This window comes from Odontesthes bonariensis, chromosome 23 (assembly GCF_027942865.1).
Source record: "Odontesthes bonariensis isolate fOdoBon6 chromosome 23, fOdoBon6.hap1, whole genome shotgun sequence".
Classification (NCBI taxonomy): domain Eukaryota; kingdom Metazoa; phylum Chordata; class Actinopteri; order Atheriniformes; family Atherinopsidae; genus Odontesthes; species Odontesthes bonariensis.
This window is the reverse complement of record NC_134528.1, coordinates 11,418,580-11,435,513: the sequence shown is the minus strand read 5'-3', so window position 1 is coordinate 11,435,513 and position 16,934 is coordinate 11,418,580. Positions and strand designations below refer to the sequence as shown.

At 41.2% G+C, this 16,934-nt stretch overlaps 1 protein-coding gene across 1 annotated transcript in view; it reads right to left on the bottom strand.

The window, feature by feature from the left end:
* Positions 1 to 36: 36 nt before the first annotated feature.
* The window catches only part of usp54b (ubiquitin specific peptidase 54b), a 45,413-nt gene continuing 28,515 nt past the window's right edge, over positions 37 to 16,934 (bottom strand). The window contains exons 9-15 of the mRNA XM_075457880.1: positions 16,476 to 16,668; positions 16,070 to 16,252; positions 15,511 to 15,730; positions 11,565 to 11,945; positions 11,164 to 11,291; positions 10,919 to 11,077; positions 37 to 150 (exon numbers count right to left, since the gene is read on the bottom strand). Of these exons, the coding sequence (XP_075313995.1) occupies positions 119 to 150; positions 10,919 to 11,077; positions 11,164 to 11,291; positions 11,565 to 11,945; positions 15,511 to 15,730; positions 16,070 to 16,252; positions 16,476 to 16,668 (1,296 nt within the window). The 3' untranslated portion in view covers positions 37 to 118. The remainder of the gene's footprint in view (positions 151 to 10,918; positions 11,078 to 11,163; positions 11,292 to 11,564; positions 11,946 to 15,510; positions 15,731 to 16,069; positions 16,253 to 16,475; positions 16,669 to 16,934) is intronic.

Sequence of the window (16,934 nt, the reverse complement as noted above, 5' to 3'; positions counted from 1 at the left end):
CTGAGGGTGAGCGTGGGTCGAGGGGGAGTAGGTCTGTAGGGGGGAGGGGGCAGTTCTTGGTCCAGAGCAGCGTCCTGGCTGGGCGTTGCCTGGTCCTCTTCCTCCTCCTGATTGGATGTCAGCAATACTTGGACCGAGCCAGGCTGTTCACTGGAGGACACAAGAGAGGGCGGGTGTCAGTCAGCTGGCAGCAGGAAAAAAGGGGAAAAAACAAAAAACTAAGCTGCTCTAATGTCAGGTGAGTTACTGCATTGAGGGAAGGTCACAACAGCATACCAGTATATACAAGCAAATAAACACACTTACAGAACAGGTAATAACACACTATGATGCAGCCTTGTGAAAGCGTTGCTCTGTGTATGGCAGCCATGCTATTTATGAGTCAAGCACAAGCTCAGCTGCATTGTCCGAAGGATCGCAAACTTGAAAGAATGATCTGAGTGTCTCAAGCAACCAAAAATGTTACTTAAATCAGGAATTTCAAAGCAGGAATCTCTTCTTTAAAGCACTCTGCCACAGTGTTTCAACACTAAAAAAAAATCTGGCCTCTATGACATAGCGTGATCTGGTCACACTGGGTCAATATATCATTTTATTGATTGACATAGACTGTTATTTGGGTGCTATGATACATGATGTACATCTCTACAGACACTTGGCACATGTTCTGTGCTGGCACGTGTGAATAAAAACTCTGTAAATGTGTCTATCTTGTGTGGTGTCCACAGTTGTATGTGTCTACGTAAGTGCCAGCCCACGTCCCCCTCATAAACTCTCCTGTTTCTTTTCAGCCTTAGTAATTACCCAGAAGGCTTTGCAGTAGTGAGCTATAAATCAGATTCTTATGTTGATCAATAGAGGAGACGAGGAAGGTAATAAAAGAAGCTGAGCGCTGTGAGCTTTACCTCCACCTACTCTTTCCCTTCAGTTCCTCTGTTAACAGTTGGATTCAATTTGTTTGTTAAAGTTCTGTGTTCTAATGAAACAGACTTAAATCAATATTAACAAGTTCACACATCCAGTCATTGTCTCCACCTTTGCATTTATAAAAAGTTAATTTGGTTTAGAGTACAACATTAAAGCTCCCCTTAAGATGTAATGGAAGAAAGTTATAAGGCACATTTTTATGACCACCTTTAGGACAGCTATGTACTTGTCTTTTATTATGGAAACAGTCAGATTAGCTTGCAGGGAAGTAAACTTTAAGCATATATATGTTAATGTTCTCATTGTGGACTAAATCTAAGTTTACTTTCCTGCAGTAAACCCTGCCATTAGCCAAGCCTAAGAATACTATGCGAAATATCTTTGGTTAATCATACCCTTCTTTAAAAACACAGTCTTCACGGTTGCTGGACATATTTTAGCATGAAACTCCCTTTTACTCCTAAACACATATGGACCTCCATCCATGACTCTGACTTGGTCACACAAAATCTGTGATTTCACTTCACTGACAATAGACCATTGATATCTTTGCAGACTTAAAACGGTGAAAACTAGTAAAGTAATACTTAATATGCAGATACTTGACAACATTTAGTACCTGCTGAAGCTAGCAAATGACTAATTAGTGCTACTGCAGGTAAAAGAAAACAAGTTAGAAATCTCATAAAAGGTTAGGCTGTGTGTTGTCATGTTGTGAATGTATTGGCAATTTGTTACAGGGATAGTTGGCAACTGTAATGTGAAATCTTAAGTACTCATAACCTGAATTTGTGGAAAGGGGACAGCAGTAAATGTGGTAATGTGGCACGTTTTTGCAGATTTGTGCTTGAATTTTGTGTGAGAATACTTTTATTTGTGTTTTAGAATATGAAATGAGATATATAGAGATATTCCTTCTCTGATTCACAAGTTTGTGCTGCTCCTGAGAAAACTTTCTGAAACATTTGGGGATTTTTCTTGTATTCTGACTGGTTTGAAAGGCTGTTCTCTCTATCTGTCCAAGAAGTAGTAGTCTCCTCTTTTTGCACAATATCATGAGTTCTTCATTTAAAAAAAAAAAACGTGAGAAACTAAAAAAAATTTTTTTTGCTGCAGCCAATTGCTATTGTCAATATTCAGGTAGGAAAAGGCAGGGAGAAACAGACTGATCAAACAGACCTAAACGAAACATACTTTGCAGTCTATTAAAGAAATAGTTTTAATTTTAACCCAGAATCACAAAATCAGAAGAAGTGTTTGGGCTTAAAGTTGCATTGCTCTGAATTGGACATATTACTGCAAGATGTGCTCATTGTGACACAAAGTAAAGCAAAAATGATTTTGTCATGTTTGTCTGATGTCAGAATTACTCAATGTGATTACGTCTCAAATCATATTCCTGTCACTTTGCTTTACAAGATTTTAACTGGAGTCAAAATTAAGGTAGTTTGAATGTTTATGATCTAGCCCTTGGTTAATGAGTAAAAGGCTGCAGAAGTGAATGGATTTACAGGCTCATGGCCCCTTCCACTTTTCTCCTATTTTCTACAAGCTTTTAATTCATAATGCATTTTCAACAGTTTCATAAAGATTAAGTTGATCTTCAAAGTGCCCCCCCAATTGTACAAATATTCAGGTTAGGCTTCTTATCAAAATATCCATTAGGTAAAATCTGTTGCTTAAAAGTTTCTCTCAGATCAAAAAAGAGTAATCCATTCATTTTTTAAAGACAAAGATGTTATGTCCATCTAAAATAAAACCTTCTGATCACTCTACATCAGTGTGCATTTGGTTGATGAATGTTCATTTAATTTCACAGATTTCATAACTTAGATTGTAAATGCAATCATTTAGCTTGTTTTAACTATCACACGCGATGTTTCAGAGTGCTAAAATTAGCACATTAGGTTGAAAACAGCTTGACTTACAGTAACACAAACACAGCAGCAAAGAGCAAGAAAAAACACAGCAGAAGATCTGTGACTGCAGTCACACAGCAGCACACAGGACAGAAGCACAGTGACTGACCACAGATTTACAGCGCACAGAAGGGCAGATCAGCAGCACACAAAGAGCAGAGGGAAGCCTTTGCAGCACAAAGCTACAAAGAGAAGCACAACAACAATGAAGGGAAGCAGTGAAGCAAAAAGAAGCAGAGAGCAACTCTTGCCTCTCTCTTTTTATTCTCAATGGCAACACAGCAAAGCAGGTTTTTACTGCATTGCAACAAACACACGAAGGGGATAAGAGGTAACTGTGTAGTTAAAGGTGTGCGTTTGAGAACACACATTCAGACACACAAACAACAGGATGTGCCACAGGGTCACAAAAACAGGGGTTCTGGGATTTTTGGCCAGCCAGAGCTGAAGACACACACATGAGGGGTGTAGAGGCATTTTCAGACAACCAGCGCCCAGAGGACACACACAGAGGAGTCCTGAGGTGAGTTTGAGGACGGTGAGCTGAGGACACACACGAAGTGAGTGAGGGGAAAGCGAGGAGAGGGGGGAGTCTGAAGTGATTTTGATACAGCCACCGCTGCAGACACATAAGGGAGGACAGTGGTGGTACCTGCGAGGCCCCTGTGGGCAGGCGTTTCCTGTCTCCCGTTCCATTTCTTGTTCCTGCCTGCGTTTGACTGGACCCCCAGTGCTCCTCATGCACGTGGCTACAGCCAATCCGCTATGAGCGTTAGCCTCATGCAGGGGTCTGAGCACAGCTGAGGATGTTAACAACAGAGCGGGAGATAAAAGAGATAAAGATATATATATATAACGACAGAGTGGCAGCGAGAGAAAGAGAAAAGGAGCAGAGCAGGAAACAAAACAAGAGAAGGGATGAGAGTAAAAGATCAGGACAGAGACACAACATGTGGACAAAAGAACAAGTGAGACAAACAGAGACAGAGAAGAGAGAAGCAGAGCAGAAGGAGTGGTTATGGGGTAGGGAGCCTGCATGCATTTAACTCCTCTACTACAAGTTTATTTGTATGTATTTTATACATGTGCAGAATTGCAAAGTGGGACACTTAGTTTTGAGCATCTTCTAAATTTTTCGTATAGAAATTGCCTCATCTAACTTCAAAGCATTGGTTAAATCATCAGACGAAAAATAAGTAGGAGCAAAGCCACAAGCCTGTGCACATTAATGTACTGAGACAATTTAACAAAAACTCAGCAACATCCACTTAGTGAGTTTTAAATTCTGCTGTCTCTGGCAATAACAGTGAGTGCTTCTTATCATGCTTTGTAAAAACCTGATGAAACATTCAGCAGCTGCTCTGCTTTGGGTAATTTCAAACTAATTCCGCAGCTGCAGTGCAATATTTCATTCTAAATTACTACTTCAAATGTGCTTCAGCTCTTATCATTTTCCAGAACTGTGCAAAAGTGTTGAGCCAAACCATAGTTCTTTAAATATCACCAGGAAACTGGGAAACAGATGCAGCGGTTTATTGAAACTTACAAACTTAAATGGGAACACAGTATAAAGATCCAAATACAGAGTTTGTACAATTTTAACAAGCTTGAAAGTCAACATTTGGCATGAGCACTTTTACTCTTCAATACAGTCTGAACCCTCTTAAACACGCTTTCTTGTCCTTTGTCTAAGTAGTCTCCAGGAATAGTTCTCCAGACTCCTTGAAGGGACATCCCAAAGCTCTTCTTTCGATGTTAGCTGCCTTTTGTTCTGTTCTCTGTCAAGATGATCAACACTGCCTCAGTCATGTTGAGGTCCGGGCTCTGGGGAGGATTCATCATTTTCAGTCCAGGTCTTGTCTCATTTGGCACAGCTCAGCCTTTTCTCCCTGTTTCCCTTCCTTAAGAACGGCTTCTGACAGCCACCCTTCCATGGAGCCCATTTCTGATGAGGCTTGGGCCAACAGCAGATGGATCAGCTGAAGGTCCAGATGCATCTCTCAGGCCCTGTGTCAGGTCTTTGCTGGACTTTTCTCCTATTTATTTTTGACGTCACTTTCACATACTGTTTATCTGCTGTAGATCAGGTAGATTATTTTATGACTGCCAGTTCTTCTTTTGTCCTCCATTTGTCTGACTTCCTAAAATATTTATTGACACACTGCACACCATGCTGATATATGCCAAGTTTTAGGCTAATAGCTTTTTAGGAAGCCCCTTGTTGGTGCAAAAACTACATTTTTATGTCTGTCAAACTGTTTTATCTTTAGAATTTTCCAAATATGAGATACAAATGGGAACTGGGAACACATTATGTAACATGTATGTAAATGCCTAGATGTGCAATTTAACACTGGTTCTTTGCCAAGTTGTCTGTTAAGTGTAGACACAAAAATGGTTATTCCTTTGAGTTAGGTGCTCTTTTCAAGATGAATTGATTCATAAGTCCATGTTAAGTAGCTCAGATTCTCAGGTACAAAGACTGGACTGCATATGAGTGAAAAAGCAGCCAATGTCCAAAAAAATTTTTTTAAAGATCTTCAGAAAGCCTGGAAAACTATTTCTCAAAGCCACGTTAAAAGATTACGGTTAAGATTTAAGATTAAGTCTTACTGCTTGGAAGCAAAATATTAAGAAAATACAGGAAGTATTGCACAGTACTGCAGAACTAGTAAATGTATAGGCTTTGCAGCCTTTAGAGCAACCTACAATAGAAAACTGGTGTATATATGCACAATAATATTTTATTTGTTTTAGGTTTTTATCATTTCCTGTTGCATCATAATCCTGGTCATCACAGTTGTAAAGATTTGTTACCCTTTGTTACCAACAGAGAATCTTCAGATTTGTGAATAAGGTGTTCACATATCATGATTTCCATCAGAATCCTCCAGATTTATATATAACAGAATGATACCTTGTCTATTTTTAAATTGGTAATGGCTGGATACCGCAAAAATCAATCATAAGATAGTAAATGCACTCATAAAGGATAGCAGAAAAATACCGTCAGACCTATTAATATCTTTTCCCACTTTGCAACTCTGTTGTGACCGCATCAGTCTGCACAGTTACATGCACAGCTGAGTCGAGCCACGGTTACAGCTTGACTGGGCCATTGTGCTGGACCACTGTCCTTGTCCAAATGAACAAACATAGGGCGCAGAAATGAGGTATTAACTGAAGTATGTCCAACGCCACAACGCTGTAGACTGTGGATCATCATGGATATGTAAGTATAGCCAAATTCCCTGCACATATGTTGACAAGTAGTCTTAATGGGACTATTTTCTGGCATAATTTCTGACAAAAGAAACAGAGAGTTTTGTTGGGAATTGAGCTTTATTAATATACACCTAAGCGTCACAGCTTTTACAAAAAATAGAGCATAAAGTTGGAACTTTTGAGCATATGTGACGCACATTTAAGTAATTTAAGTCTAGTTGAGCATATACACGCCGGAGTGATTTGATCCCTATGCATTTTATTTTCTAAAAGTAGATGTAAAAGTAAACATTAGATCAGAGATGACAAAAACTGAGGCTGCGTTCCTGGAGCCACAAACACCAAAGACAAGAGTCAAAAGATTTTTCTTTGAAACATTGTTTTTCTTTCTTTGAGAAAGCTTTGCTTGGTGTGTAGCCTCGTGAACGTACCCTGAGGTGTTAGTTGGGTATAAAAAAGATGCATAAGAGGACAACAAAAAAGTAGCCATCACCCATCTTGGCTTGTGTTTACAGACTGAAAGAATGATAGAGGCAGAATAAAGGAAGAATGATGGCAGCTCTGTTGCTGTTGTTGGCTGGAGCGTCCTCTAAAACACTGAGGCAGATTATTCAGAGTCTGGCTGAATCCATCGATACGGATGTGGGAACTCAAATTCTGTTACGTAATCACACTGATAGTGATGCCATCTGCTCGTTCACAAGTCGTCCTTTCACTTGATCAAGGTTAAGTCTACTCTCAGTGGAGTGTGTGTATGTGTGTCAGGTAAGTGAGGCCGAACACACTGAAACACACACACAAACACACAGTCGAACAGATAGGACACAACACAATAATCCCTGATGTAGATTTAGTTGGTGCTAAGTCAAAGGGTAAAACCTACACACCTGCAGCTTATGTAAATACCACATACACTCAGATTTCTGCAACACAGAAGTGGACAAAATGAAAATAAAAACACACACTCACATATATACCACTACTATTCCAAATACACAAATTAAGCTGTCTGTTGAGTGTTATATGACATTATGTTTGAAGTAATTTAAAGTTGTGTCCAAGTCAGATCCCAAGTCTGCAAGTTAAGATGCATTTTTGTCATCTGAATGTCTAAGTATGTATTAATCTGTAAAACTGTAAGCTACGTGTAATGACCAGTTTGAAACATTGTACACCTAAAATACGAAAGTAAGAGTTATAAAGTAGCAAAATAAAGCGACAGCTGAGCTGACTTAGCAATGTAAATCAAATAGTTTAAAGATGATATTTGATGGGAAAGGCTTAAACAGCAAAGCCATAGCTGAGATTATGTTCATAATGATGGTTTTACTTTATTCTATTCAGAAACTAAAAATATATTTACGCTGAGATTACACGTGCAGTAAAAATCACGTGCTTCAACCATGTCACTGTGATTCATGGGTGTGCACGCGGATGAGCTTGTTTGCACAGTGCCCAGCCGTTTATCTTCTTCATTTATCTGCAAAATCTACTTCACTTTGAGAACCAACAGTGGCGTTAAAAGCAACAAAACACGCCTGACTGGACAGTTTGATTTGTGGTTGAGTTGTTAATGTCCACTCAGTCTGAGGTAATAAAGACACCGTCAAAATTTGCACTTGTCAGTCACACGCATTGTGGGAACTTTGAGCGCTGACTTTTGCATGCAGTTTCCCACTTGTTTTTTCAACCAATTCCTCGTGTCTTTGTGCAACTTCTTTCTTTTTTAAACATGCCCAAATCTACACAACATACAAACTTAAGGGTTTTTGAAGGGTTACAATGTTAGACGTACTACTGCAAACTCTGGAATAATTTGTAGAGAAGAGAAATTTACAAGCTCAAAATCTTATTTATTCTAATAATAAAAACTGTCAAGTTGTAATGAACTCTCGTAATTAGTGTATAAATTCAGGGTTAAAGCCAAAAAAAGCATTTTGTAAACAACAGTGACCTCTTTGACCACCAAATTTGTATTAATTCTTGTTTTATTCCAAGTGTATAAAAGTGTTCAAAAGCTGAGTTATTGTGCATTAAAGATGGGCATGACCGCTGTGTTTTCAACCACTGGTTATTGATTCCAGTTCTAAAGCTTTCTAAAGTTTCTAATTTTTGCCATCATTATTTAGTTGTTTTTTTTTGCCAAAAATCTGCTTAACTCCAGGAGTCAGATGGTAGTCAGATGACTACAGTCATAAATTAACTCAAGCCAATCAGATGAACCAGGCAGAACCTCTTAAGAGCTGCCATTTATGACTATGGTCATACTTTAAATCAGTCCATAAAGTGTTGGATGCTGATTCATGTCTACTTTTGTGTTACAGTCACAAATTGATAGTCTTCCAAGACAAATAATCTTATTAATGTTGGTATTCTTTTATAAGGTCAGGATCTGCTGAAATCCTTCAAACTAAGTAGACTTGAAACCATAAACTCATCAGTAAAATGTTTACTGATAATCAAAACAAGTAAAAAGACTTCTTCTGTATAGAAGACTTCTATAGAAGACTTCTGTACGATAGGACTGTTTCATCTTTTGCAACAACAAGACTCGTGTCCCACTGGCAGTGTTGTGCGTGAACGAGTTCAAAAGAACGCGTTCATTGAACACGCTCATTTTTTCGTGAACGTTGAACTGAACGCAACACATTTTTTAATAAAGAACTTGAACATGAATTAGTTCACATTATGTGTCATGAACGGCAGACATCACTGTAAATGAACGTTGGAATTTGTTTTCCATTGAAAACTGAGTGACATCTGTTTTCTCTTTTGAAACGCAACGAGAGAAAGTTCCTCCCTCCTGTATTCTCGCTGGTTAAATCATGTATCACCAGACAGAAAGGGTTTTGACATTGTGTGCGCAATGCATTGCGGGCAACGTAGTGTCCGGCTGAGAATAGTTGAGTAACATACTGGCTTCCGCACGACTTTACCCGTGATGAATTGCAGCAGAGCGGGGCAGCCATAACAACGCCGCGTAGCAGGCAACGACGAGAGCGCGGAGGGCTGGAGGAGAATTAAAAAAAAAGGCTAGTGGAAGTGATGGCACGGAGCATTATGAACATTTAAAACAATTTTACACTCTTGCAAACCAAGACCCCGACGGCATTTCATATTATATATTCTTTTTTTAATTAAATGCTGGTAGATTTCATTGCACTAAGTATAGAACTGGTCTACCTTGTCTGTACTGCTGCAAGTTTCATCACCTGATAAGAAACCCACAATTGCAGTGTCATGAGCAAATGTCTACAATGAGCAGTTTCAAAGAACGTATAGTGATTTCTAGCTTGTAGTGTGAAAAAAAGTATTGATTTGAATATCTCACGAAAAAAGTAAAATGAACTGAACTTTGAACTAGTTCAGAATTAAAATTGTGAACTTTGAACGTGAACTGTTCACTTTGAGCATGCATGAACTGAACTTGAACTAGTTCAGAAAAGCTGTGAACTGGCACAACACTGCCCACTGGTCATCATAAAGAAGGCAGTTTCTGGGTACCCTTTTTCAAATCTGGAGAGACCAAAATGTGTTTTGTGAGATCACAGTTACTTTTAACAATCTACCAGCTTCATGCTGGAGTCCAAGTGGAAGTTTGTGGCAAAACTGAGGAAATTCCCTTCAATTATTTAGGAAATGGTGTGCTCACAAGAATGAGAGACGGACAACCTGAAAACATAATGCCAACGGCCACAGCTGTCGCAGTCACTGGTGCAGAAACATTGCCAGTGAAACACCTTCAAACATCTATTGCTAGTCCATGCCCCCAGTTTGTTATAATATACAACTTTGTAGCCTCCAAATCCAAAGAACCAAAGAACAATGCGCACAAGCTGAAGGTTGAGTGAGAGAGGGTTGGAATGGACATAACCTTCAGAGCCACAGAGGTGATGATACAACTGTTGTTACAGGCCATATACTAATCCTTGCTGACTTGGTATGAATTTCCTTAACTGTGTTCAATTAGTGGAGTGCCCCTCAACTATAAAGCTATGAAACACGCAATCTCATGGTCACATGAAGACACACTGGGCACACAGGTAAGTATATGATATTTACTGTGCTGTGTCAATATGTATAGAATATGTACATACATACACACGCAAGATAGTGAACTCTGGAGGATTGCCAGGACACTGGGGCTCTGAATTTGAATTGGACTTTAAACGGGATACGAAAAGATTTTTCCCTTTATAGCTGGACTGTGAATGTCTCACAGGAGTTTTCAAGTTAATCAAAACTGACGTGATTCGTTCTCCACTGTCCAGCAAACACAGCTGGAACTGTTAGACACACTCTTACTGTGACATAAAAAGCACTGAACTAGCTGACACATTGAAAAAAAAAAGAACACCAGTGAAAAGAGACAGATGGAGAGACCGACCAACAGATGGGAACGAGGACATAGACGAGGTCAGACAGAAGCGTGGACACACAAGTCACTGTGTCTGCTAACTAGACAACAGGTGATAATGTGACCTTAAAGCTGTAATGCACAAGATTTCAGCTTAAAAAACTGATCAAATTACTAAGATGTTTTATACATGAGTGCCTCTTTGCTGTTTCTAAATAGAAAGCTGGTGCAGCTTTAATTTTTGCCCTTATAAAAAGTGAAAAAGCATTGTTGATGCAGTATTAGTCTGGGCGCTGAAGTGTCGAGCACATACACCTGAAAACGTAGGTAAATAAAGCTACTAAATAACATTAAAGGCAAGTAAGATGGTAAGTTCTCTGATATTTAGTTCTTTAACTTGCTGCTCTCACTGGAAACATCTCACACATTGTCTTTCTCCCCCAGAACCCTCTTCTACCCTTTGTCTTTCTTTTTCTTTTTTCATCCATACCCTGGTGCTGGAGCTGGTCCAGGTCCATGAATTTGCTGGGTTTGGGGTTGAATCCCATGGCCGCCTCCCGCTCCGCTTCCTTCCGCTTCTGCTGCTCTTGCTGGCGGGCTCTCCTTGCCACCTCCTCCTGCAGTTCATCCAGCTCACTGCGCCCTGAGCCTGAAATGATGAAACATTTAAAGGTTAATCAAATTAAATTAACTTTACTTACTGTACTTTACGCAAACACATGTAAAAATACATACCTATTTTAATGCTGCCCCCCCAGCTGGGTGAAGGCAGCTCCTGCAGGATGGCACTGCTGCTCTTTGACTTGGGCACCGAACGCCATGATGGTCCTGACATCAGCACCCGTTTTTGTTGCCCTACCTCCCTGTAGAAAGACACAGACAAGGGAAGACACCAAGACAAACAGGCAAAAGGAGAAAATGTTGATAAGTCAGACAATGTAGTCAGTGTTCACTGCTTAATCCGTTGTTATTAAGCACTTGTATTGGTCCATTTGTTCTTGTTAATGTCCAATTTGTGTTTCATGCAGATAAAGTGAAGAAGAACAGAATAACAAGAGAAACTAACAGGAGGGAAACATAATGAACAACAAAAACTGAGTGCAAGAGACAGTAATTGTTATTTGTGAGTGTCCTACCTGTCAGGGCTGCTGCTATTTCTCTCGCTGCTTTCGTAGCCACTTTCCATCCTCTGGATCAGACGTGGCTGGTGCTCCACCCCTCTTAGAGGTGGAGGAGCAGGGGGACCCATTGTCCGCCCGCTGCCCAGAGACCTGGGCTGCCCGACCAGCCCGAAGCCCACCTCCAAGTCACTGATCTCTCTCCCTTCCACTTCTTGCAGTCCTGACTGTGGAATATGTCCCTCCAAGGGGAAGGAATCCTGGGGGTTTGGAAGGAGAGGGGGGCCAGGTACAGTGTTGTAGCCCAAACAGGTGTCTCTTTGTCGTGTGAAGATACTGTCGATGTTCAGGGCCTCTCTCCTTGGCCTCCAGGTTGGCCGGTAACGACTTCCAGAAGAGCTACAGAGCAAGAGAACGGTATTTTAAAAATAATGCTGTAATAACGTAGCCTGACTACGTCATACTCACGATTCTAGTCAGAATGTGAGTCTGATACCGCTCAATAGAGATTTGAGTATGGGGCGTGTTTCAACCGAACCAGGAGAAAAAATGCCTCTTCACTCAATTGGATAGACCTACAACCAATCAGAGCAACGTAGTATGTGACGTAGATTAAGCAACACACACTTGTCGTAGGAAGGACGGCAAAAACATCTTTTCCATCGATAAAAGCCTTTATCGCGTTCCTCTGTTCGTCTTTCAAAATGAATGCAATGTGGAGATCCTGTAGAACAGACTCGATGGCAGAATCTACACACCCTAGCTCTCCAGCGGCAGCCATGTTCAGCTCTTTAGTGACGTAGTCGATAATGTCCCTGTTGATCATCTGTCCATCATCGTATAAAACCCGCCCTGGCAATCTGATTGGTCCGACCAATTCTTGGTCGGGCATAACGATATCCCAACTGAGCAGAGCCAGACCGAACTTCCCGACCAAAACTTTTATGGGCGGGGCTAAGTTCGGCTGGCACCCAGGCTAGTAATAACGATTAAGAATGTGTGAATTGAGAAAAAATGTTGTAAAAGATAGCTGAATAATCTATTCTAAAAGGTCTTCCAAAACAAAAATGCATACAGAGGTAATAAATATTCATTTTAGTAGTACTGTCATAAGCACTTAAGCAACTCTGCTCTGTTGATGTGATATTAAAAAATCTGAATCTCAATGCCAATACAGGAGTGGGCAAGAAGAAGGAAGCAGTTATTATCCTGGAAATAGGTAACTTTGGAGCAGCAAAGTTGCAGTGCTTCATTAGGTATTCTGGTTGTATTCATATACTGTTGGATTGCAGAAGGCTCTATGACCTAAACTGTTTGCAATGAGCATCTCTTAGTTGCTAATTTTCCATTCTACATGACATGTTTTTAATCGATGACTAATGCTCTTCTGAAAATAACTGAGCTGTAAGGTAACTTCAGGACGTAAGTAAATTTCAAGTTGTGAACCTCAGAGCCATTTTGGGCCATATCCAATTACAGCTCTTTCAATTTTCTTGCAAACTAATTCTTTTCAACCTTACTTGAATGATTTTGCATATTGTAATAAACTAAATGCACTGCAGTACTCCATAAAGGTTTGAGAGCCCAAGGTATCCCAGGAGCTATGTTGTCGTTGGCAGCTCCCCCCTTATAGGGTCTCCATTGTCAAATTGGTCAGGATTTTGTTGGGCTGTCTTGGTTGACACGCCTGTGCAGCTTTGCATAGAAGTCTGGGATAGTGCCTGTGGACTGCCAGACCAGGATGTTTGCCCCTGTTTAAGAAAAAAGAAAAGGTCCCAAGGGTCTGTTCCGGAGGGTCACACTTCTTAGCCTCTCTAGGAAAGTCTGTTCTAGCATGCTGCAGAGAACAATTTGGCAGATAGTTGAACCTCAGATTCAGGGCTACTGGGGTTTTCACCCTGCTCATGGCACACTGTACCAACTCTTTACCCTCACAAGCATATTGGAGGGTGCGTGGGAGTTGGCCCAACCAGTCTTTATGTGTTTTGTAGACATGAAGGAAGCTTATGACTTAAGCCCAGTGAGAGGTACTCCGGGAGTATAGGGTCCCTCGTCATGGATCATTCAATCCCTGTACAACAAAAGTGAGAGCTTGGTTTGCATTGTCTGAAGTAAGTCAGATCAATTGTTGGCACGTTTTAGGCTTCGCAAGGTCTGCCTTTTGTCAACAATTCTGTATATAACTTTATGGACAGAATCTTCAGTGCCGTCAGGGGCTGGAGAGTTTCCAGTTCTGTCAGCTTAGGATTCATCTTTGCTTTTTGCAGATGATGTGGTCCTGTTGGCTTCATTGAGCGGAGAGCTCCAGCAAGCACTGCAGGAAGGCAAAGCTGCCAATTTACCAGTTGATCTATGTTCCAAACCTCACATATTGTATGGACATGAGCTGTGGATACAGACCAAAAGAATGATATCGCAGATACAAGAGAAACAAGCTTCCTCCAAATTGTGGCTGGGCTCACCCTGAGGGATAGGGTGAGATGTTCTGCCATCTGGGAGGGGCTTAGGGTAGACTCGCTGCTCCTCCGCATAGTAAGGAGCATGTTGAGGTAGTTGCAGCATCTGGAGACACTGCGTGCCTTCCAGACATCTACCTCGGGGCAGACCCAGGACCGGCTGGAGAGATCATATCTCTTGGCTGGCTTGGAAGCGACCCGTGTCCCCTTGGAAGAGCTGGAGGAGTTGGCAAGGGAGATGGAGGTGTGGGGATCTCTGAGGCGCTGAGACTGTTGCCCCTGTGACCTGGTCCCGGATAAGTCCCAGACAATGGATGCATTGGACTTCTGAATATCAGACTAGTGTAATAATCAAATAATTCACAAAAAAGTATGGAATACAGATTTGTGAGTATTTCCTTCTTATCTACACCAGTATTCCTCTCAGAAGCCACCAGATTTATCTTGTAGCTTTTTATAGCCTAAGGTTTTTGGCCCCAAAATCCAAATAGATGACTTTCAGTGAGCTATTTAGATTTGCAGTAGAAACATACGTCAAGGATATCAAGCTACCTCTGTCTGTATCTCTGTCAAACTTCAATTTCTGATGATGCTTTGTTTGCTGTACCTCAGAAGTGGGAAGTTGAAAGTCTTTTACTTTTACTTCTAACTGGTGTTGTTTTGTCAGAGATATAAAATTCGGATTTCCCATTTCTCATTGAATGTACCATTGGTACAGTTATGCTCACTGCCATTACAAAAACAAACAATGTTGACATTTGAATCATATAAGCAACAATTCTTAATGTTAGCTGCTTAAAATCTCAAAAAAAAAAAAAAAAGACAACAAAAGTGAAGTCTAGATCTCAATAATGTTATGAACCAGCCAAGGGCCCTTGTGTTCCGTATGTTCTGCTTTAACAACATGGGCCATTTAACACATGACCTGTGACAAGATCATGTCCAAAAGAGGAATCAGTAGCTTACCAGCTGTCCATGGAAAAGTAAGTGTCTGAGAATAAAATTGCATTCTGTTTTGTGATCTGTATGCTCTCTCATACTCCAATGTGCTCCAAGAGTTGTTAAGTACTACAGATCTCAAAAGAAGCTGACCCCGAAGAAGAAAGGCAGAGTGCAGTTGAGTGGGTCACTCCACTCTGTAAAATGATCCTTTTAAAAACAATTGTAAATCCATGGATGAAAAGGGAGCAGTTCCAGAGTCTCTGTGTTATTTTGACCAAAGCATGTCACTGACATTTCATTAAGACCTCAGTAAGTTGTGTCAGCTTGTGGAAAAAAGAGCATAATAGTTCTCTTTTAAAAGGGATTTTCAATATTTCAAATATATCTTTCCTTGATAGAAAATACTGTTTTACTTCGGTTGAGGAAGATATATCGGCATTCACTGAGGATAATACAGAAGAAAAGTGCAACTCAAATCAAGGTTAACTTTATTACTAATCAATAAAACATGTTCACCAGGCTTGAATGTGAATTCAGGGGCAGGATGTGAATCAATGGTGCAGTACCTGGACTTGCTCTCGCTGCTCGTGCTTTCATCCTCCCAATGGGGCACCCCGACCCCGCCCTCACAGCCCCCAACTCCTGATGAAGAGGAGGAGGACAGGGGGCGAGAGGAAGAGGAGGAGGAGGTGAGAGGCCTGCGGGAGGAGAGGAGGAAGACGGCCGTCTCCTTATACTCCTGCAGGGGAGGAGAGGGAGGGTGGGGAGGACCCTCCACTGCTGACTCTAAACGTGGGAGAAAAGTGAAGGAGAGGAGGAGCAAGTAAATCCAACATTTCTATTTATCCCACAGGGAGCAATTATGTCGGCAGCAGTGCAAATAAATGTGAAAATAACCACTAATGAGGCACATAACCTGAAGAGTCTGCAGTGATGAGGCACAGCAAAAAAAAACAACTTGCTTCATTCCCGCAGAAACTTGAAAACTGACTTATGTTTCTACTTAGCTCTATCAATAAGAAAACAAGTATTCTTGTTCAGTAAACTCTCTTATTCCCTGAAAACACTTCAAGGTGGGGTGCTGCTAAGAGAGAGGTAACTTTGCTTCTGGATTTGTAGCATTACCTCCAGCGTCAGCACCAAGCGGTGGAGTGTCGATGTCGTAATTGCAGACTACTGTGGTCTGGGACTCGCTGGAGAGATGGCTGCCTGTGGACTGGTGCAGGGGTCGGCTGCGAGAAGTGCGGTGACTGGAGCTGTCAGTCGAAGAGTCAGTACGAGTATCACTGGATATAGATGGCTCCCGACCTAAGACAGACAGGACAGATGACCCTTTAGGGTAATCCTGCATATTCGTAGTCTGTTTACAGTCAAAGGCAGTAAAATAAGCTCAGGCTTTGCAGTATACAGAAACAGGTTGGATTATAGGGTTAAAGGTCAAAACTTTGAAGCTGAATCCTCTCATCCAGCCAGCCGATAAAGACAAAGTAATCTCATCTGATGTGTAGCAGGGTGCTCATCTTTGCTGTACCTGAGTCTTCACTGTCGTAACCAGCTTTACTGCTGCAGTGCTGGAGCTCCAGCTGCGGGTTGGAGCTGGTACAAGGGTTGGGGCTCTCCTGCAGTATCACCGGCGTCCCACGGGGGTCAGCATAGAGCAACAGCAGGGGCTGATAGTGGCCTTTGATACAGCGAGACACTACGTCCTTCCACTTTGGGCCGATCTGGAGGTGCAGCACGGAGCAGACGAAGACACACAAAACTAAGCAAACACATATATAGAAAAAAATACATCTCTCTATATAAGGTCATAACATTGTGTATATTCCACCAAAAGTAGAAGGTCAAATGCAATTTGTTCTGCTGTGTGCGCTAACTGATTTAACCATATCATTACACTTCATCATTAGCTCAGCCATCTAATGTAATTCAGAGTGTGAAGTGTTACTAATAGGAGAGTCAAGGACATGTACATTAGTTCCTTCTGTTC